The sequence below is a fragment of the Branchiostoma lanceolatum genome, chromosome 6 (genome assembly GCF_035083965.1).
Source record: "Branchiostoma lanceolatum isolate klBraLanc5 chromosome 6, klBraLanc5.hap2, whole genome shotgun sequence".
Classification (NCBI taxonomy): Eukaryota; Metazoa; Chordata; class Leptocardii; order Amphioxiformes; family Branchiostomatidae; genus Branchiostoma; species Branchiostoma lanceolatum.
Window position 1 is genome coordinate 16,945,909 of NC_089727.1, and position 24,330 is coordinate 16,970,238.

At 40.9% G+C, this 24,330-nt stretch overlaps 1 protein-coding gene across 3 annotated transcripts in view; it reads right to left on the minus strand.

Annotated features, from left to right (window-relative positions):
- The window catches only part of LOC136436898 (rho GTPase-activating protein 6-like), a 73,799-nt gene that overhangs the window by 20,177 nt on the left and 29,292 nt on the right, over positions 1 to 24,330 (minus strand). For all 3 annotated transcript variants that reach the window (XM_066431289.1, XM_066431288.1, XM_066431287.1), the window contains one exon: positions 11,337 to 11,493. In XM_066431289.1, coding sequence (XP_066287386.1) covers positions 11,337 to 11,493 — 157 coding nt within the window. The remainder of the gene's footprint in view (positions 1 to 11,336; positions 11,494 to 24,330) is intronic.

Below are 24,330 nucleotides of genomic sequence, written 5' to 3' on the forward strand. Positions count from 1 at the left end.
GCCAAACTTTATAGTTCACCTCCATGGAAACACGGTGGATTTGAGGTCTCGCAGAAGGGCAGTGGGATTAAGTTCCTACTGTTTGCACCTCATCAACGCCAGCGAAGCATGAGAAATGTGGCATGTTTATTCTAAAGGCACAAAATTCTGTTTTTAACAGCCCTTAATTCACAAGATTAATGATGACAAGTAGGCTTAACATTTCTGTAGAAATGGCACACAGTAGGTGATTCTGAGTGATTCTGTGCAGGTTTTTCAATGCACTGATATTCAAAGCCAACTTTTTACACATTACAGAGTTATGTAGTCTCAGTCTGGAATCCATATGTTGCAATATGTGCCACAATTACAGGGTCTGATAAAATTTTCCCTGGATAGACAGCTGGCATCATAACTTGCATGATATATAATACCACACTGAGCAAACTTACATCTGACACCATCATCCAAATTAGAATAAAGGCACAAAATCGATTTGCCCCCACACAAAACAAACCTACACTGTATTTTGCAACCATTTCCCGTTGCATTACTTTCAAATACTTTACCATTACCTTCTACTACTAAGCACATACTGTGCATTGGCTAGGCAAATATCCTCAATCATTTTCACTTTTAAAAGCTTTCTTTCTTGCGCCGATCTTTACATAAAGGTTACGTAACAATGAATGCCAGGTCGTGGTTTCGAAATATTTCCATCAATTCAATTCCGATGGAGCATAGAACCTCCTGCCAATACACTAATGGCGTTCAATTCTGAAGCTGTTTGGCGTGACAGGAGATTGCGTCAAACTTAAACGGCCAACTGTGGTAAACATAACACCAACCACTGAATAGAAGGCAGGTGGTTGCTTTGTCATTGTTTTTTTCCCCATCCCAGGGGTTCATCTAAATCAGGAAAGAGGGGTGCTGCACCCTCTTGTTTCAGCCCAGCGCCCCCTTGTCAAATTCAGATGTTAGCTTAATCCCCAGCATTCAGACTTCCCTCAGCGATCGATTATAGATACATAGAATTCGCTCCCTTGCCTGTGTGTGCTCCCTCTTGTTTAATTTTTCTAGAAAAACCCCTGCCCATCCTATATTGTGACAGTAGGGCATAGTTTTACAGTCATGCCTCGTGTTACATGCAACTTGCCCTTGAATTACCTTGGTTTTGTCAAAAAATTTGGAAAACCAGGTGCCATCACATAATGTTCTGTATAAAAATTAAAACCAATGTGATTTTCAAATTTGGTCAATCCTCCCTCAGCTGCCCTTACACTTACAGGTGTTTTTGATTAATCTGAGATGGAATTCGTTCTTCTAACAGGATGATGTCAGCGGTGTAACTGAATACCACCAGAAATGCTTTTTTCCTCTCAAGTCACTTGCCTCCTGAACTTTAATCTGATACCATAAAATTCAATACCTTCATTCTTGGAATTATGACTTCTAAAGCAGCTATGGATTTCCAGACGACAGTAACTTTGACAAAAGAGCTTCAAGTCTTAGTCCCGTGATCCGATCAGGAGAAAAACTTCCAGGCATCCTTGCCACAGAGGTCAAGGTCAACATCACTGACAGTATGGTTACCATGGTAATTAATCCTGGTATCCATGGTAACAAAATTCCACATTACACTGCATCACTCCTGCCTACTTCCATGACAAAAAGGGACTGAGATCCAGTAGGATATTAACCAGCATAGTCCCTGTTCATAGATGCACCTGCATAACTACTTTCTTCTTCTACTTAACCTCTTACACCCACATCTTACACATAAGAAATCACATTGCGTCTTTGGCAAATATTTCGAAAGAACTTGCTACAAGTCTTTGATTTTCTGAAAGCTTGAACTGGATCACTCTTTCTAAGCTGGGATCATCCATTCTAATATCAAGCAGATCAGAGGATGCATGGACAGGGAGTCATGCATCCACATTGTCTACTTACAGGCACCCAGAGCATTTTATGAGACTTGAAAACTGGCAATGTTCTAGTTGCTGTAATGTTTATGAAATTGACAATTAGTGCCACTGTTTACCACATTTGCTTTCGGATTTCTTATCAAAAGTGCGCAAAAACGGCACAAAAATAATCTACATGGTGATCTTTTAGTTTCACGCACCTACTGAAAATACTGTAGATACCTCAAAACGTAGAAATGCAAAATTAAAACATAAAAATGCAAATATTTGACGGACATGCAGTCATTCTCTCATTGGTCGAACCCTCTAATGGACCGATCCAGTCGAACACCATATCGAACATATAGAACCCCCTATTCTATTTGGAATACCTCCGTCAAGAACAGCGCTAGTTGGACAGAAATGGCACGTGCTAAGTAGGGTATGTACATCTGTCACAGGTTTTTCACTGTATTGACTGCATGTAAACTCAGGAAAAAAACGAAATGAAAAAGAAAATAGCTCGGGCACTCATGAGGAGGGAGCTTGAAACACATGGCCAACTACTACAAAGTCCGCTAGTACAGAGTTCCGCCTCTTTAGTACTTGTTTATGAAACTGATTAATATGAATGCGACACGGTAAGTAAAAGAATTGCATTTTGATAGTTAATTACTAAAGGACATGCAGCTGCAATTCATGCAGTCAACACAGTGGGAACCCTGTCACAGATATACGTACCCTGTTTTCACGTGCATCGATCGGCTTGTCAAAAATCGGGCACTCATGGTCACCAACAAGATAATACTATACGACGCAACCCGCTTCCGCATTGACCGAAAACATAATGTCCTCACATTAACTACATTTACCCCCTCCTCAAACAACCCTACTCGGTGGATACATCCGTCCACAAAGAAGGCATACCATTTTTATTTGGTCCGCTCTGAAAGGGTTTCGGAGCAAAAAAAGCTCAAGAGAAGACAGTCTGCATATTCGACAGCCAAGCGCGCGCGATCATTTTTGTCCGTCAATAGCTGTTTTTGACGGACTATTCGAAATAGAACAGGGGGTGGGGCTTCTGGTGTTCGAACTGGATCGGTCCATTGTGATGGACAGTCAGGATTAGTCTATTAGGGCTTGGATCAGTGCTCACCACACAAAGACATCGTATCTTTGCTCATTTAATATCCATATGTAATCATGGTATAGTCTTATTAAAACTATGTGTAGGGATGTCGACTTGAAATTTTTAATTCAAGTTTCAAGCTTCATAAGATGCTCTGGATGCCTTTAACCCCTTCTGATATCTAAGAAAGTCACATTTACATCTTTATCTAATACTTCCAAAGAAATTACCATTCTCTGATTTTCTGAAAGCTTGTACCGATCACTCCATGTAATCTAGGATCATCACTTCTTATACTGTATATCACACAGATCACAAAACAGTTGGGTCAGCTCACAAGGGGCCACCGCTGAGGCAAAGACCAAATGCAAAGCTCCCCAAACAATCTTCCTGCCTTGGTTGATCTACAGCTCAAGGTTTGATTGGCCCCACATTCCATTTATTATCGTGGGTTCAGTTTACCTACTGTGCTGGGGATAAGAACCACCTGCTGATCTACATGTACCTGTGTGCTTGCCCTCACTGAAAAGGAGGGCTGAGCCCTCATAAACTGAGTGTAATGTATAAGATGTGCTTAAGCCCCCGTCACAAATAAGAAATTCAGCTCAGCCGACGTGTTGGTGAGCTTCAAATGTGCATTTTCGGCCGAAGTACGGCCGACGTCCTGTCAATTACGCGGGCTTCGGGCGATTTTTAGAAATAAAAGTTGATCCAAATATTGGCCTTTTACCAGGTTAGTCGATACTGACTTCGCCCATGTCCAAGAGATGGTACTATCTCATGGGGGATTTTTAGTTTTTAGTGTTCGACGGACGTCGGCCAAGATTTTCATCGTGAAATACGGTCGACGCTCGGGAGATTTTGAAATTCGGCGAGCTTTGGTCGATCTACAAAGTCGGCCGACGCTAGCATGAATTGTGACGCCGGCTTTACATGTACCGAAAGCTATTGAAGTTGGGTTTATTTCTTACTTCAAGTCATGGTGTATGTCAAACGCTTCAAAATGGATGTGGGTTGGGAGTAATGACAAAAACATTTGGGTATTGTGGTAAGAGATGAAATACCATTAACCATCTAACTGTTAGACAAATGTGCATTATGCATAGGACCTCACATAAGGTGGTGTTCTTGTAGAGTTGGTATAACTGGCTATGACACCTGGGTTACAAATGTGGCTGCCAAGTTTGTGAGATGTTGTTTTCTTTACTTTTAAGACCACAGCTCTTTTTTCTGAGGGACTGCAAGATGCACTGCAGATCATAACACTCTGTTCCTTACTCGTGAATATATAACAACCACAAAACGTGACCCCATTTCAAATGATATACTTTTCCATCTCATTGCCAAGTTGTTACATGGTCTTAAGCAACACGTCTCGGGACTAAAGATAGCTTTGACCTGTCCTTGTATAGGGAGATGTGCCATCTTTTCCCCAAGTCGCATGTGTTCGTGGTTACAGGGACAGTCTGCTTCCGCACTTGGGCCAACATCTCTAGCCCGGAGTCCAGCCTTATTAGCTTTCCATTTGCTACCCAAGCTATTTGGCCGGCAGCGGAGCTTGGGTAGCACAGCGGAGCTAGGGTAGCGGCCCCGGAAGCTAAATAGGATGGATTCCAGGCTACAACATCTCAGCAAGGTACCAACATTCTGGACTTCAGGGTTTTCCTAAAGGGGAATTTTATGTCCTGGAGGTCACAGAAGTTATTTTGATCTGTTTGTCAAGAGGTCACTTGGGAATCTGCCTACACCATGCTTCTGGTGGGCAGTGGTCTTGACCAGTGTAAATGTGGTTAACAAGATTTGACGTTGAGGTTGGCTTGGAAGCCAAGGTCATAGGGTCAGTCCTAGAGTGCAGTGTAAGGCCAAGGGCGCAAAGCATAACATAGAGTCATAGGTTTAAAGCCCATGTTATTATGCCATATAGCCACTGGTCATTAGCGAATGCCCACAAACACCCATTCTGGCGAAGTCCGCGCTGCACGAATTTAATTTTTTTTGCTCGGAATATGTTCAGGTTGTGCTCCCATTAATCAATCCTGAGTTTGAAGTCAATCCATCGATCCAAAGTTAAATCAAGCGAACTTGAAGATTCTTACCTGGCTTCTTAGTGAATGCCCAGCAAAAATGGCTTTTTAGCGAAGGCTGATATGTTGGGCCATTTTTGCTGGGCATTCGCTAAAAAGCCAGGTAAGAATCGTCAAGTTTGCTTGATTTAACTTTGGATCGATGGATTGACTTGAAACTCAGGATTAATTAATGGCAGCACAACCTGAACATATTCCAAGCAAAAAAATTTAATTCGTGCAGCGTGGACTTCGCCAGAGTGGGCGTTTGTGGGCATTCGCTAAAAAGCCAGTGCGCTAGGATACCCTTCCCTGGATTCGAACCAGGGGTCTCCCAGACAAGGAGCTCAACTATGAAGGGGCTTCAGGGACATCCATTGATTAGGCACAAACAGTGATAAATGGTCAGGACAACAGAGCTGCTTCATCTGCCAAGTAACTATTGGGTCAATGCCCCAAAATGAACCACAACCTTTCCTTTAGTTTTGGGTTGAACTCTTAGTTATGCGTAAAATATTAAGAATGTGGCAGGTATGTCAAGATTCTCAAGCAAATAAGTAGATATGTGGAAGTTCTGTTGACACAATAGTTCTCTTGAAGATGCATAATTACAGAGTTCCAAGGAACTTTGTTAAAGGAAAGCCAAGCAATATTAGGGCCAGAAAATCGGATTTTAAAAGTCAATTTATCTAGTCATTTCTGCACATGATTAATTTGAACAACATTATCACAATGTATAGCGACGTCCATCATGCAAAAATATGACGTCGTTGTGATTTTTGTAGGCTCGCGAAACTAAGGGCACTAACGTACTGCATTTTTTGCGTGGTTTTAAAATGCTCAAAGTATGAAGTTATTACGCAAATGTGCTGAATAATCTTAGTAAATGTCACTACCATGAAAATTTCAGCATTTTTTTTATTTCCATCTTTTGGGCCCTAAAATTGCTTTGGTTGCCTTTAAGACTCTTGTTTGTTCATTTGTAACCCAAGTATGTGGATAAACAATCTGAGGGAGGGTCGACAACTGAAGGCAATCTGGTGAAGGAATACATCCATCTCATATGACATTCTCACCTTCTTTCTATCTCATCTTCAGATCAGCAACACAACAAGTACATGAGCTGTCAGTGAGATCCCATACCTGCCATAACATTACCACTACCTTCTCCGTGACTCTATCAACAGCTCTCTTGTTTACCTACAAACAGGCATTGTTTACCTGTGGACTTAAGGTGCATTCCGACAGGTGAGACTTCCTCAGATCACTTTCACTTAAATGCCCTGAGGTAAACACCTTGGACAGGTTTGACTTGGCAGGTTAACTGTGTGAACTGTCCTATTGTGCGTTTCCCAAGACCTTTTGTCCCAGTTAACAACAGTAGCAACTTCAAAGCATAATACAAAAACTGAACGCAAAGTGTTATGTTGGAATTTTGTGACTTTCCAGGCTTTAAGATTGAAATAATGCATTTGATCAAGCAATGATTAGGTACTTTGATGAGTTTGAAGTGAATGACAATTAATTAGTGATCATCAATCTTACATAAGTGTACCTTGTCGTTGACTGTGGGAGGTCATTAGGATATGCTGCATAAGGCCACACCAATTTAAATTCTTGGTTAACAGATTTTTATTTTCCAAAGAAAGCCCAGCCTTCTGTTTTCATGTTTTTTTTTCAAATTTTTTTGGGAAAATTAAAATCTGTTAACCAAGAAATTAAATTGGTGTGGCCTAACATTCAGTAATAATTAAGAAGACACTTAAATTCTACTGGGACTTTGATGATATTTTGGGGCGATACAAGGTTGATTAAATTTTTCATTGTTTTCAAATTATTAATTCTATATCTTAACCTTCAGTGCCTTTCTATGCCTATACAAGTATGGTAAGTATCATTTATTGGTTTTCTTTTTGACATATAAAGACATCACTGGTATATATATGATAGGTCATTTGCTTTGAAAGAAATAACACATTTTAGGGCCTCCATATAAACTAAATTGTTTCTAAAGAGGAAAATATTAAGATTTCTTTCATCTTTTCCTTGGTCAATTCCTTTGGCAAAATCTTATCGGTGACTAAGCCAAAAAGAATGTAGGACAGCCTCTTAAAAACAATTTGACACCAATGTCTGTCAAGGTCCATCAAGTGCTTATAAGAAAGGGTCGTATTTCTGCAGGTATCACAAAGTGCCCTTTGAGGGACATACAGCAGTGTTAAAGTGTTAAGGAGTTGGTTTTCCACTTTGTATTTCTGCAAGGACTTTTGGAATGCAAAAAGGCCCTGTCCAATTAACCCCTGCAACAATCAAGACAAAAACTTACTGATGAGAATGCTTCTGATTCCTTTAAAAAGTACGAATATTTCAAGAAACTGTTTTGTTATCAATGGAGGACTCTCTAAAGCCTAGCGCTGCTTGAATGCAGTCTTACTGTCCATGAAATCTGGAACACTGGTATTGTACGACTTGAAGAAGCCTCAAAGCACTTAACAAAAGCTGAGAAAACTTTAGGTACGGTGATTTAAGACAATCCAGGATTAGACAGAACCCTTGTCTTCACACCCTGCTCTCCCTTGGACTCCTCCATGGTTTAGTGTGTCTGACAAAAGCTGCTTTTTACATTTCAGAGCCACACGGTCTGCTCAGGTACCACAGATTACATGACAAGGAATGTTGTTTTGGGAGCAGAGCTGGGAGATTACCTGATAAGCTGTTTATGACTAGACAGTCACCTTCTGTTTGTAGTGAGTAACACTGATGAGTAGAGAAACTGGTATTCTCACTTGGTGCTTTAGGAATTGGTACAGAATGATTTTGTCCTACCATGGCCAGTCCTTCCAACAAAGAATCTTTTTACTGTCAGACAGACTGTGGCCACATGAGACCATAAAGGAAACCCTGGCAATAATAGGGCCCGAAAATAGGATTTTGAAAGTCAATTTATTTCGTAATTTTTATACATGATAAGTTCAAACAACACTATCACAATGTAAAGCGACGTCCATGATGCAAAAATACGACATCGTTGTGATGTGAGAACTCACTGAAAATCGTCGTCGGGGTTTTTGTAGGCTCGAGAAACTAAGGGGATAATCATAAGGCACGTTTTTCGCAGTTATAAAATGCTAAAAGTTTGAAGTTATTTCGGAAATATGCTAAAACAGTGTTAGTAAATGTCACTAGCAAAACGATTTCAGCATTTTTTTTACTTCCATATTTTAGTCCCTAATATTGCTTTGGTTGCCTTTAAGAAGCTGGTGAATCTGAATTCTATGCTTGTCAGAGAATCTGCTCCCTTGAATAAGGGTGTGCATGGAGGGAGAATGGCAGTGCAGAGCTACTCTCCAAGCAGAGGTCAAATGGATGGGCTAGCTAAAAAAAAAGGCATATGATAAAACGGTGACGATCTGCCCATCCGACCTCTGCTTGGAGAGTAGTGCAGAGCCCCTATTCCCTCTTTAGAAAAATCCTGGAGAAAACTATGGCCCATTGTCTCCATGGATATATTAACTTCAAGTGGATTTCCAATGAAGCATGCACTCTTCAAGCAGAAATGTCACAACAACCAAAACTGGAGCCAGTCTGATGCGTTACATACATGTAAGTGGATGACAGTTCACTGACAGACCTTTAGGAAAGACAACTAAGTACACAGAGCTCATGGTGTAGACGAAACATGCAAGGTTGTGAGTTCAGTGTGAGACACTCTCAAAGGAATTACTGTCTTGAGGTGGTCGTTTTTGTTGAAATAAGTCTTCTTGTCATTTTTCTGCAGACCCAAGGAAGCTCACAGTTTGTCCTCTATTACATTATGTAAATGAATTTGTGTTGAAATCAAGTCCCTATAACTAGCACCTGTCAAAAGGAAATAAATAGCAACTCAGAGTAATCATGTACATTGCACGTTGATAATAAATGTTCCTAAAAACTAGCTTGAATGATTTTTTCAAAAATGACAGACTGAAAGTTTTCAGATGCAGCAGTTCTTGGCAGTTACTTTTGACCAATCATGGCCCTTCATCTACATCTTATGTTAATGTAAGCCCATGATTGGTCAAGCAAATTGATGTCCTCTGATTGGCAGTTGAATATTCAAGGTATCATGATAGGAAATGAAGTGATTTAAAGGCATACTCATGGTTTAGAAAGCTAGATATAAGCCAGAACAGCCACAACAAAGGGAAAGAACAACTCCAGACTGACGGGTAAGTGACCCAAAACAAATGAGAATCTCTGGGGTTGATTTAAGAAAACTAAATTTAGGAAGAGAATAAATCATTGGGACAGGTAGAGCATGTGTCTTGACCATGTTACCTCCTTCTGGCTTATCTTAGAGCAAAGTCCTACTGTCACATAAATCAGCTCAGACAATTACTCAATCCTTATGGCGAACTAATGAGGAACACCCCAGGGCAAGGTGGCACAGATATGATAATGAGAGCACCACCCAAAGTTTAATGAACCTTATCATAACGAAGGTCAAACATCTCAAGGCCTGAGTTCACAGGCAGGACATATTAGAATGTGATGGGACACAAATGGCAGCAAATCCTGGGCAAAAGGTGACTCTGCGGCCTTGTGGCTGGGGCTGTGGAACCTTGAGGTACTGAGTTTGAATCCCTGACAGGTCCCGATGTTGTGGGAATCAATCAATCAAACTACTGGGAATCAATCATACCATATTCAACACCCAGAAATTTTCCAATTGTACTTCTAACAAAATTACTTCCAAGCAACTGCCTGGAGAAGTAATATCCTTTACCGATTGAACCATAAATCCTTCTAAGGCCACACCAATGTAATTTCTTGGTTAACAGATTTTTTTTTTCATTTTAGCTCAAGAACAACAGAAGGCTGGGGTGAAAACTTGCACCTGACCCTGTTCACTCCCTGAAATTGACATGTGTGCACCCAAGTACAAACTTTCCTCTGCATTTCTGTTTTCATGTTGATTTTCCAAGCTAGCATTTTTTTTTTAAATCCGTTAACCAAGAAATTAAATTGGTGTGGCCTAAACCTATCAGTTCAATCTTTATAAGACTTCTGAAATCAGATGATAAGTCATGTTACCCTGTAACATTGCTATTGACATAAAGGCACTGTATATAACTTAATGAGCTTACATAGAGATTTAGTAGATAAATCTTCACTGTGAACCCTAGCAATCTCATAATTTCGAACATTTTGCATACAAATAAGGGTGGAACTTAAAAGGTCAAGTTTAAGCTTTGATTCTAAAAGTAAGAAGAAACTAGAGTTAAGTATTTGTGCTACATATACTTCAGGTTTGCTATGTTAGTTTAGCGATTACGGGGTCTTTTTATAAATATGAATTGGTATTGAATTTTTTATCTATTTGAGTTGAATGTGTGATAGTTGTGTGCTGATTTGTTAAAAATAGAGAGAACGCTAGCGACCCCCAAAAATGAAATGGTATGGCTACCCTGCAACGTCACAAAATCAAGATGGCGGCCACCACACATGCCAACGGATCCAACAAAGGTTTTGCTAGGCAAACCTGTGACAGGAAATTACTGAGTGGCTCTTATCTGTACCTGTTGACAGTCAAATGTTTAGCAGACACTGAGCTGTCTTGTATCTATTCTAATAGGGAGACTGCTTACAAAGTCCAGGTCTGTCCTAATTGTTGGGTTGAAGTTTGGGGTTGTTTCTATCAAAACAACAGGTCACAGCAAATCATTGAAAAGGATATCTTGCAGTTTACCATTAAACTAGTCTGTATAACGCAAACTCCAGCTGTCTGGGGGTTTCTCTCCCCTCTTTGGTTGCGAGGCGGTTACAGGGCGGCGAGCGGTCACAGGAGGCTTGATTGAATTCAGGCTACCATTAAACGTGCCAGTGTGGTAACACCTTGGACTCAAAGTTGGACTCCATACAGCAGAAACCAAACACAAGCATGAGACCCAAGTCTTGAAAAGTTAACATTAACCAAACACCAGAAAAAGGTGTTTTATATTCTCATGGAGGTCTCACACTGAAACCCAACATTGTGATCACCCAGTTGTGAGACCATGTCCTCTATAATGCAACACAATACGAGCGGTCGCTATGGCGTCACAGTGACGTAGAAGTAGCCAAAAAGCAGATGTTCAGTAAAAGATTAATTTACATGTTGATTAGTAATTTAGAAATCAATTAGTTATCAAATCTACTGATGTCCTTTTGCCTACCAGTCTTGGAATATCCGGGATGTAAACAAACACAGCGATCGCTGGTATGAGATGACTGACTTACCCTTTGGCAGCGTTATTGGGCAGTCCAAGTCCAGCCCGTGTAGCCGCGCTAGGCTGACATCCCGTAGAGCTCTCCGCTCCTCCTCGCACAGGTCCGACATGCTCGTTGTGGCCACCTGCACGCAGCGACCGCTCATACTGTTCCATCTGCAGTTGCCCTAGTGTGCGAGAAATGGAAGAAATTCAGCTTTCACTGTGACAACTAAATATGTACAAGAAATTGCACACAGCGACCGCTCATACTGTTCCATCTGCAGTTACCCTAATGTGGGAGAAATGGAAGAAATTCAGCTTTCACTGTGACAACTAAATATGTACAAGAAATTGCACACAGCGACCGCTTATACTGTTCCATCTACAGTTGCCCTAATGTGCGAGAAATGGAAGAAATTCAGCTTTCACTCTGACAACTAAATATGTACAAGAAATTGCACACAGCGACCGCTCATACTGTTCCATCTGCAGTTACCCTAATGTGCGAGAAATGGAAGAAATTCAGCTTTCACTGTGACAACTAAATATGTCCAAGAAATTACACACAGCGACCATTTATACGGTTCCATCTGCAGTTGCCCTAATGTGCGAAAAACGACAAAAAATTCAGCTGTCAATGTGGGAACTGTATAACAGATATGACAAGTCAATTCAAAATTCCACCTTCGCCCCTGGAAAAAATCTACCTATCTATTCAGTAAGAACAATAATATCCGGGGTTGCCTGATTTGTCCCGTTGACGTTGTGCCCTTAGGAAAGGCACTTTACACGACTTTCCTTACTTCACTCAGGTGTAAATGAGTACCTAGCTTCGGTTAGGGACATCCCTCGGATAAGACGTTAAATGGAGGTCCCATGTTTGAGGAGAGCCACACCTAGGCCTCGAGCACGTTAAAGAACCCACCGCACTTATCGAAAAGAGTAGGGGTCCTTCCCGGTGTGAGTGGTTCAAAACCTACAGTCCTATGGCCGCACATGGGGCAATTGTCGTATTGAGGTCACCTGCGCGCCAAATGGCAGTCGCTACAGACCCTTGCGATCTAGCCACGCCAAATGTGCGCTCCTCGCAATTCAGCCCCTGGTTGCGAAGAGAGAGTAGTCGGCCCACCCAATAATAATAACAATCAGTGCTTACACATCAGCATTGAATTGTGTTGGCAATTTCAGTTCAACTTTGATTCAGATTGACTATCTACTAACATAAATGAACTACATGTACTAGTAATTCAACTGAAGTTTCCGTACAGTTTATTTGCAAAGCTGACAAATGTGAGTGACACACGTGTATACACATACAGATGGGAAAGATCTGAGGCAGTGCACGCATCTGTAGTATTCCATCCTTGCGTCTGCGCTATTCCGAAGACATTTTCCCACAGGTCAGAGTGTCAGACACACAGCTGATGTGAGGAAACCTTATGTAAGTTACATACTCGGCAATTGGTTGACATTGGGGCTGTCTAAGGACACATCTGTTGGGTAGACTTGGAGAATAGAATAGGGAGATCTACATGTAGACTGGTTTAATCACAGGTTGATGACAATTTGAACCAAATCTATGAGTGCTTTTCACCCCATCCATCCCCCAAATTTAAACTCCATGACATGAAATTGATGAAAATGTATCTTGGTAAGCTCAAAACGCCGAAATGGGAATTCAAAACATCTACATCTACATGGTGGTTGCCCCCAAATAAACCCTTCAGGGACAAAGTAGGGGGGGAGTTGAGGTCCCAGGCTAAGACAGGCAGGCCTCCAGCCTGGCACGGAACGACTCAACGGTGGGAGCCGTCGCAACCGTGCCAGGCAGGGTATTCCATTGTGGGATGGTACGGGGAAAGAAAGAGTGTTTATATGTGTCGGTTCTTGCTTGGATGGTGTAAAACTTGAGGTCGTGGCTCCCCCGGGTGCGGGGCTCCCAAGCAATGAGTGTGGAAAAATGTACACTGGTGAGTGTCAGAACTTGGCACTGTGATGCCCAGTGACATTTTGGAGGGTTATAAACAGCCTGTAATAAAAAGTAGGCTAATAGGAAATTGATTGATGATTTGAGGACACACTTGGCGCCACCAAACCTGCCCTGCCACCCAATATCATTTCTGTTTGTTTGTATTGTCTGCGCCAGCTGACAACAGAATGCCCCATTAACCCTGTTGTGTTGCCTAGGTTATTCCTGCAATGTTGGGAGGGAACATTCCCCCATGTATCAGTACATGTATCAGTTACAAAATTACACATTATGCGGCTTATGACTATGAACTGAACTTCCCTTATAGACAGACATATTCACTTTAATATCTGACAAGTGTAACAGTGGGGGTTCAAGCGCCTCCAACTGACCAGTCTAACTGGTCGCGACCTTTTAGCGTAGTGGTTAAGGCGTGCGTGCCTGTGATCTGGGCTGCCGGTTTCGGCGTGAGTTCGAATCTCGGTTGGGGTCACTTCTGTTTCTACCTCGCTCCTTTGATTTGTTTCACTGGTTCCCACACCGGCCCTGTGAGTAACGATCAGATCACACAGGGAATATCATCCTCGGAGACTCGGGACGAGTCTTGAAAAGAAAAGGGGGAGTAGTGTAACAGTGGGGGTTCAAGCACCTCCAACTGACCAGGCTAACTGGTCGCGACCTTTTAGCGTAGTGCCTGTGATCTGGGCTGCCGGTTTCGGCGTGAGTTCGAATCTCGGTTGGGGTCACTTCTGTTTCTACCTCGCTCCTTTGATTTGTTTCACAAGGATGCACACTCATTATGAAGACATCACACTTTGAAGTCTGCAACATTTATTACTTTATACTGTGAAATGTTTGTGGTGGTTTTATTTTCATAGTTTTCGCGGTGACCTCATATACATACCATGAAATCAGAACACCAGTGAATATGTGAGTTTTTGTACAACTGAATTGTTTCAACCTCAATTTAGAACACCACGAAAACCTTATCACGTACACAGTGAAAGTAAATGCATTTCAGTATATGTTTACTTGTTTAATGCAATAATCAATTGCGTGAATTGATGATTGACATGACAATATGAATGTCCAAGATGTCACAGTTATTATGGTTTCCCACTTGTCAAAATTGACCTTTGATGACAAGTGAAAGGCTGGCATGAAGCCAAGATCAGCTGTACCTCCTTGAAAGTTTATCATAATAAATAAGTCCTTGAAGTGACAGCTCTCATTGCTTTCCCTGTCTGACATTTTGGTCACCTTTTCTTTCTACAGGTTCTAATGAACATAAGGCCACACCAATTTAATTTCTTGGTTAACGGATTTTTTTCTTTAAATTTTAGCACACAAAAAATCATGAAAACAGAAGGCTGGGGTGAAAACTTTCACCTGACCCTGTTCACACCCTGAAATTATGTGCACCAAAGTACAAACTTTCCTCTGAGATTCTGTTTTCCTGTTCATTTTCCAATCTAGCATTTTTTTTTAAATTCCGTTAACCAAGAAATTAACACAATGTGGCCTAATAGAGAAACCTAATACCTTAATGTCTCTCCAGTGATGAAGAGGATAAAGAAGTAAGTACGTAATACCCCAATAGGCTAACTGGGCCAAGGCTTCAACAAGTCCGAAGTCCGCACGGTGATACATACCAGTACCACCTGCCTATGTCACTTCAACCGATAATTCATAAGAGCTAAGGCAACATTAACACAAAAAAGGGGACATTTTTGAAAAAAACTATTTTCCGAAACATTCCAGTATTAGGTTTCTTTTCCACAATCCGCAGAAATACAATGTCTTTATAGCCAACAATCTTTTTCATGTCAAGATTGCTGCATCCCCCCCGCTCTCACAATGTCAAATGGTCCGATCCTGTTTGTTGAAAGTTTACACTATCCAGGATCACTGGTATGTTGTCCTTCAGCACTAGCGATAACTCTTCCCTCTTACATAACCAGGACTGGACCTTCCCTGAGTGAGGAACAAACCTCCCCCTCACCCACAACATTCCTCGGACAAGAAACGGTCTCCTTGGAACACCCACACCCATCTCTAGACCACCAGGCAACTTCTAAAAGCCTGGCACATGTGTTACGTAATTAGAGAAAAGGTCAAACTTGGCAATGAAGGATGCCTCCCAGACAACAACATTTGGTGTGAGACCAGAGGTTTGTTGAAGTCGTCCTCCAGGCAAAGACTTAACAGCTACGTATACAGTTTGTGGTAATAAAGAAAGACATTTAAAGGCACCCAGAGCATTTTACGAGGCTTGAAAACTGGAAATGTTCTAGTTGCTGTAATCTTTATGAAATTGACAATTAATGCCACTGTTTACCACATTTGCATTCAGATTTCTTATCAAAAGTGCGCAAAAACTGCACAAAAATAATCTACATGGTGATCTTTTAGTTTCACGCGCCTACTGTAAACACTGTACATACCATAGCCCCACCCACCTCCGTCAAAACATAGAAATGCAAAATTAAAACATAAAAATGCAAATATTTGACGGACATGCAGTTACTCTCTCATTGGTCGAACTGCTAATTGTGATGGACAGTCAGGATAAGTCTATTAGGGCTTAGATTTTCTATCAGTTCTCACCACACAGCGACATCGCATCTTTGCTCCTTTAATTTCGATATGTAATGGTATAGTGTTATTGAAACTTACTCTGTGTCGAAATGACTAGAAATTGAGTTTTTTTTATTCAAGTTTCAAGCCTCATAAAATGCTCTGGATGCCTTTAACACTTTCCTCGGCCATATATACCTACATGCAGCTTATAATGCTTCATGCACACTGCTGATGTTGATAGTAAAATTCACTATATCATGATGAACTTTTAACTTCTGTCTTATCTTCTTTCACAGCTGGACCACTTGTACTTTGTTGTGTTGCATGAAGTAAATCTAGAGGTCAGATCTTCTGGACCCCTTAACAGTCCAACACCAGCAGCGAACCTTGAAGCTCGGATCACACTGATTGCAAGATGTCACATGAACCTTTGGCCTATTCAAACCAGGATTCCTCTACAGAAAGCCCTGGCTACACTAATCACTTATCACAATGGATTATCTTTTCCTAGTTAGTGCTAACACTGACCAGAGAGGTTGCATCAGACAGCCATTGGGAAATTGGCCCGACTTCAAAACCCTGAAAGAGGGGTCGTGTCAAGAACAGAGGAAATTGCAACCACAAGTCCTCAAGCTACAATCTTGCCAACTTTGAAGTAACTTACCCTCCCTCTCCATATGTCAACCTCTAATACAGTCAAACCTGCCTAGGCGACCACCTTTTCAACGCGACCACCTGGCCATGGCGACCGCTTTTTCTCGGTCCCGAAAATTTTCCCCATAGGCACAAGCATTAAGCTGCCTGCCCAAGGCGACCACCCGTCCAACGCGACCGCGACCGCCACGAATTGGGACCGCACAGAGCACAATCCCTGCTCATGGCGGCCGCCTCACTTCCAAGCGGATCATTTTGTTGTCGGATTTCACGGAAATGTTTTCAAGACTTTGAAGGACAAAAATAGGACAAAAATATATGGAATAGCATTGTTATAGCATCGATTCCTTCATAAACAAATTGTTAAGACAAAGGTTTGTGATGTTGTTGTGCCTATCGTTATCTTATAGTTTACCGAAAAACTCAGTTCGGTTTAAACTCAATTTTCAAAACGAATACGTAGTGCATGGCGTCAAAAAGTCAGATTTCACAGAAATTCTTATCTATTTTTTGTATTTTCAACAAAAATGTGTCTGTGTCTTACTAAATTCCGCCGAAAAATGACTTCGCGGCGGGCAAAACATCGGGCGAGAAATGTTGTTCCTTGGTCCCGGCGCCATCTTGGATTTGGCGTGGCCCGGATTTAGCGTACCGCTGACCTTTCTAAAACACGATGCTTTTGTGTATGAACATTTACGAATACTCTAGTTATTGATGAAAACTGATATTCTCATTTTCTTTTTATTTCCATGAATCTCACAAACCTTTATTGGACGCTGTGCATTCTGCTGCACTAACTCATACCTTTCGATGCGGTCGCACAGAGCTTGGCGGCGCGGCGCGACAAAATCACACCATTCCGTTTAATCTTTAGTTGTCAGATCGAAAACTTTTTGACCCTTTTATCCAGCGGTCGGCGCCCCAAAAAAGGCTGGGGCCAGCAGGTGTTTTCTAGGGATCTTTCTTAGGCCTTAAAACTTCGATGATGTGTGTGTGTGACTATTTAATGTAACGTGTGAATGCGGGAAGGCGCTGCAAGATCATCGAAGCAACCATTGTTTTGTACACAAAATTATGACGAAAATTTGTACACGATGTAGCGGTATACAATTATTACAACGATAACAGAAAATGTAATTTTTGTAGGAGCTTTCTGTCAATGAGAATTGAACCTGGTGGGGGTCATGCTGTCTAAATTGACATAATTTTCCATCCACTTACTGTATTTGAAAACTTCGACCTGGAAACATGTGAGTGAGTGGAATCCTCTTCATGGCGACCACCTGTTCATCGCGACCGTTTTTGCCCGGTCCGCCGGGTGGTCGCCTTGGGCAGGTTTGACTGTAGTTAAATTCATGTTTTGCAACATTCAATAAATTGAAAAGACATTCAATATTACATAGTCACCTTTACTCAAAATACAATGTCAAAAGACATAATGTACCTGAATTTATAAAATTGTATCGTAGAAAATGTCATCAGAAGCTGCCATTGGTTTTTTACAAACCACTAATATTACACACTAAAAGGGCAAATTGCAGCTGGGTATTTCACTGGACCCCCCCCCCCCATCTCTAATCCTTTGCTTATTAATTAAAGTGTAATCCAAACCAAGAAAACTCAATAAGATTATTGGTTTATTGGTCAGAAATTACCCTTGCAATGGCAGCCAGTGCTGAATTGCTGCAGGGTTTACAATTATCATATAATATAGAACAGATACATACTTGCTCCACACTTGCACTTTGTGGAACTGTCGCAAGGGTCTGGGCGGCTGCCATTCGGCGCCAGCTGGTGACCTCAATACGACCTTCCCCAACCTAAGTCAGGTACCCATTCACACCTGGGTGGAGTGAGGAAAGTCGTGTCAAGTGCCTTTCCCAAGGGCACAACATCGGGCATATCGGGGTTTCGACCCGGGACCTCTCGGTTCTGGGCGAAACACTCTACCGATTGCGCCACACCATGCCACACGATGTCAAAGAAGTCACAGAAATGTCAGCATCAATGAACCAATTAGCTATTCTTGATATCAAGGGACCCAAACACACTGAAAAGATATCTGAATCTCTGGTGTACTGTTCTACAGACATTTCCCAGTAACAAGATAATGTCTCTGCATTCTTAAAAAGGACCACTGTAATGGAACAGTCCTAAAAGTGTGCCCCAAACTTAGGCCAAAGGGCTTTAGCCTTGTTACAGAAAACAGGGTCACATACCATCAGGATGAAGACAGAGACACTCATAATGAATGTTTACAGTTCTAAGGCACTGGCAAAATTAGGGCTGGCTTACAGAATACCATGTCCTTATTACTGTGTAGAGGGCAAGAGTTAAAAATAGGCTGTCACAGTTTCTAAAGAGGACGCAGAGGAGAAAGTAGTCTTAGTCTTAGGCCACACCAATTTAATTTCTTGGTTAACGGAATTTTGAAAAGATGATTGGAAAATCAACATGGAAACAGAATCTCAGAGGAAAGTCTGTACTTTGGTGCACATAGTTTCAGGGAGTGAACATGGTCAGGTGCAAGTTTTCACCCCAGCTTTCTGTTTTAATGATGTCCTCGTGCTAAAATTACCAAAAAAAATCCGTTAACCAAGAAATTAAATTGGTGTGGCCTTTGTTTCTGCTTTTGAGGGCCCAGTTCCTGTTTGCTATGATGAATGACAATAATATATGACATATACACGACACATGCTTATTTATAGTTATACAGCAAGTATGTATATGTGTCTCTGTCCTAATTGTGAATATGATAATGTATATCTTTAGCTCACCTATCAATAACCTTTGCCAGGCATTCAAAGGTCATATGCATGCGATTCAGTTTTTGTCCCAGATTTTGCTACCCTAGACCCTAGATGGCATACTCTCCAAGCAGAGGTTAGTGGAGAAGATAGTGAGTTTTGCCCCGTTTTTCGTCGGCTAGATGGCTGTGCTGCAACCTAAGTTCTATTTGTGTACAAGCTTGATTAGTCTTTATAGTTGGAAAATCATGCAAAATGTGATATTTGACTGAAAAGTATGACAGGTCGTTGCCCTCGTGGAATGAGGGTGTTGAAGCCATCAGTTAAGGTAGCAGCACACAGTATTTCGTCGGGACCAGAGTCTGTGCTTTGCGTTAGAAAAATAGTGCGGCCTAAACCTTGAACCGTGTGTAAAAACGTTGACGTGAATGCCAGCGAGGCACAAACTTTACTGTATGGTAGTACAATAAGTTGACTATTAGGAGATACCGAACATAAGCCTAAAGCGAACAGGACAAAAATAGGGAAAGAATAAAAACTCCTCTGAAAAATACAAACAAAATACCCCAAGGGAAAATACCGGAGACTGTCATTTTGACTAATGGATACAAATTAAAATGCCCTGGAGTGATAACTTGGAAAGACAAAAAAATGGCCCTCACAAAAAGAGAACAATACACAGTGAAGCTCTTTAGTGTCTAATTTTGCTTAAATCTTTAGTTCAGCCAACCAGATGTTGCTTTCAAAGACTACAATGATTTCTATCATAAACACAAAACAGTATTTTCCTTCCTTTAAAATGCATCTGGCATCCTTTGTAAATAGCATATCTAATAGACTGACGAAAGCTAAACATTGGTGATACAGTTCTTACTCTACATATAGGTTTGTCAATGTTTTTCTAACAAGCTAATATCATTACCACATGCTGAGCTAAAGAGAAATACTGTACTCAGACACATTATCCTAACTGATGCCATCACAATGGACACCAAACTATGTTAATTCCTTTGTTTGACAACAGTTTATTTCTGGGTCTGAGGGGGTTCTCAAAGAGCCAAAATATCACCTTACATGACCTAGACTGCTTTTTTTGCACACGCCAGCGTAAAGCCATTAGGTCCAACTACTATAGTATAGTTAAGAGTACTCTCCAAGCAGAGGTTGGTGGAGAAGACTGTGACCTTTTTATTATATATAGTGCCCCATGGTGCATACGAAAAAGGTCACAATCTTCTCCACCGACCTCTGCTTGGAGAGTGAGTCTATGTTGCTAGCTTGTGCAATATGACTCCGGACCACTGATTGAGATAGATCTTTAACACCTGACAATCCCCATTATCCCCCTTAATCCAACCTTAATCCCTATGTGTTGTAAATCAGATGATTCACACAATACCCCCCGAGGTGCACATTCCGGCACTCTGTTTACAGAAAGATTCTAAACATCCTTCAGTAACACAGAGGTAACCGGTTCAACAGGTAAGCATACCAGGTGAGAACATCACACCTGGTTTACCCACAGGTAACAACTATACAGTACCCCTTATCTAGCTATTGTGTTAAAATCAAACAAGGAACGTTCCTTTTACAGTTTCAACAAAGTCGCCACTGTAAACTGTGTGTAACCTTGGGTATCAGATAAAGCCAAGCTGAACAAATATAACAGATACTTGTGAATACGATATCCTAGGATCGGCAGGTATCTACAGATATATGAGATACATTATCTCTTGCAAAGTAAGTAGATAAGAAAGTGTCACTGAGGTAACAGTAGAATGTGTTCACTGCTTTCGTGACATTTGATAATTTGTCCAATATGCACCTTACCAAATCAATGTCTGAAATTACATATGACCTCTGTTAATCTCAAAATAGCAACAAGATTATAAAATTGTATCATGTAACGTTATAACAGATAAATTTAACGTATGCAAAGGACTGGACTGTAGTTGAAAAAAATATAGACATTTTTTTTCAAATTTGCTATAAGACATCTAAATCATAAAGGGAAAAGTATGAAAATGGATATTTAAAAATCCATAAAATTACCAATTACTCTTTAATTACTTAGCAAACCCTTTATGAAATATGCACTATTAAGTCACATTTTCAACTTTGGATTGATGCAAGTCCGTCGAGCCTTCACAGAGGAAGAGAGATGATGTCAAGCCAAACATGAAACCCTGGTTTGTGTAAGAAAGACAGCTGCTCTTTTTGCTTTGATTGGAAGTGAGTCGACCTTGTCCCACAATGTCACAGTCAATTACTGGAATACAGGGCAGGACATGGCAGTTGGTATGCTGTCTCCTTTGTGGTACACAACTGGTGCGGGAGGGGGGCAAAGAGCTATAGCTTGTTGCACAAGAAATTGACGTTTATCTACACGTATTCCTTTGATAAACATTAACCAGTATCGAAAGGTGTGCGAAAGAGATTAGACCAGTTTGTTCGTGGCAAATAGCGGCACTCTTTTATGTACAACCTCTCGAACAACATGTCCCACGAGGAAAACTCAGGGGATAATCTAAATCGGGAAAGAAGGGCGCTGCGCCCTCTTGTTTCAGCCCAGCGCCCCCTTGTCGAATTCAGATTTCAGCTTAATCCCCAGCATACAGACTTCTCTCAGTGATTGATTCTTCCATAAATACATAGAATTCGCTCCCTCCAACGCTCCATGTTGTTTGATTTTTCTAGAAAAACACCTGCAACGGCTTAGATAAAACATGAACAGCCACAGTAACTACTTCCATACATATCTTTCCAAAGATTCAATACTTTCAGCAATCTTTTTCTCATAAAAAATTTGACCCAAGGGTTTGTGCACACATGGGAATGAACATCTCCATGTTTTTTACAGTGCCAGAACCCAAAATGTTTGTACACAAATTTTTGCCTGGAGGACAAGTAGTCTAACTTCTACTTGTACTTACAGGAAACAGCTTTAATTGTCCTCATTCTTGAAAATAGGAAAGTCCCCTTGTTTTTGTGGACGTCTGAATACTTCTGCTCTTATTCTAATCTAACCAAAAGCCATTATGTTGTCAGAATTTCCATCAGCTGACAGTGAGTTGCTTTTTATTTGATTAGCTGAGTGCTCATCTCAAATGAGCACGAAGGTCACTTGAGGTAAAAGAGTAGCCATCAAATAAGGCATGACTTAGGAATGAGTTCTCAGAATTGCAGCAGATGTGGGTATGTACATTATTACCACTGAAGAATAATCAAAACGTTTTGTAGTTTTCCTCTGTGTTTGTTGTTAATGTTGTTATTGTCTTCTTAATGTAGCTCTATCACTATGTTATGATAGTTTTGATTTAGTACGTACATATGTACTTTTGCGTTGTTTCCTGTACAAATTCAAACTTTATACTTTGTCCTTCTTAATGGAATTTCTTCCTTCAATTTACTTTTTAAGAAAAATATACATACAATCCATTAGACTAAGTAATTTGTATTTATATTGTGATCCTACTTTGGAACTCGGCATTTAAATAATACCAGGAGAGAATGAACTTTGCACCAATTCAAAGCATGCAAGAGCTGGTTTCTTTGAAAACAAATTTTAAAAAATCCAAAATATTTGTCACATTTGTTACATTTTGCTCATCATGAACTTAGATTAGTCGTATCCTGTGACAAACACTTTCACTCACAGTCAAATGTTGGCTTCTCCCATGTTTCTCATAGTGCAACACCCTTGTTGGCTTCAAGACACAAGTTTCTTGGAACACATACTCAGCAGTTGCTGTCTTTCCTCCAAAGCTTCAAGCTGTTGTAGATTTTCACCTGTTTTGTTTTTCCCCATTCAGCTGCTGTGTTACTGTATCTCCTTAATTATCACCAAAATCATTGCGGTTTGGCCAAGGATGAAAGTCAGGTTCTTGGAAATTGCAACACTGTTTTTCCCAACAGGCTTTTTATTTTTTTGTCCTTTGACCAATATATTGTTATCCAATCCAGGGGAGCCTTACAGTGCTTAAGCCGGCGTCACAATTCATGCGAGCGTCGACCGACTTTGTAGATCGCCCGAAGCTCGCCAAATTTCAAAATCGCCAGAGCGTCTACCATGTTTTCCAATGAAAATGTTGGGTGACGTCCGTCGAACACTAAAAATTCCCCATGAGATGGTACCATCTCTTGCACATGGACGAAGTCAGAATTGACTAACCTGGTAAAAGGCCAATATTTGGATCAACTTCTAAAAAACGTCCGAAGCCTGCGTAATCAACAGGACGTCGGCCGTACTTCGGCCGAAAATGCGCATTTGAAGCTCGCCAACACGTCGGCCGAGCCGAATTTCTTATTTGTGACGGGGGATAGAGAGAGAGAGGGCTTTAGCATAGTATTTGACTCATACTCACTAAAGATCTGCTGTTATGCTACTATTCTGGTTTTAATTCTTACCCTTTATCCTTGTCATGACAGCTGCATACACCTGTGTTACATCTCTGGATAACACACAGATCAAATTAGGATAAAACAGAATTCTACCCCCCAGCACACCTAGATGTATACAGTATTCCTTATCATATTTCTATCTATGTATCTCATATCTTACTCTTTATCACATTTGATGATGCTACAACTTTCAAAATAGTATCATTTGATGACTATATCTGCTGTACACTCTGGACTTGGGTGAATGCCACCCAGTTTTACTTATAAGTAACCATTAGAATGACTTGGTACAACTGTTTTTCATCCCTCGTTAATGGTTGTCCCACTTGACCACCGGAACCACCACTTACCTCAAACCAAGGAGGTCCTTGCTCAAACAACAACAACAAAACTGGGGCAAAGTCACTTGATTTTTTACATTGCTCTTGATAGAAAGATGTGTACAATGTATCCTTTGCAGAGCATTTTTTAAGAAGGTTGCCGGGAAAATAATATTTTGACCTTTAAAAGTTGTCCCCTCTTAACGGAAATAGTTGTAAATGTTGGTAGAAATTGTGAAACCATGATATTGCTTGAAGTTTTAATAAAAATTTTCAAGCTTCTTGGTACAGAAGGTGTTGATGATCAATTCTCCTCCTTTTCTAAGCGACCCCCAAAAGAAACAGGACCAT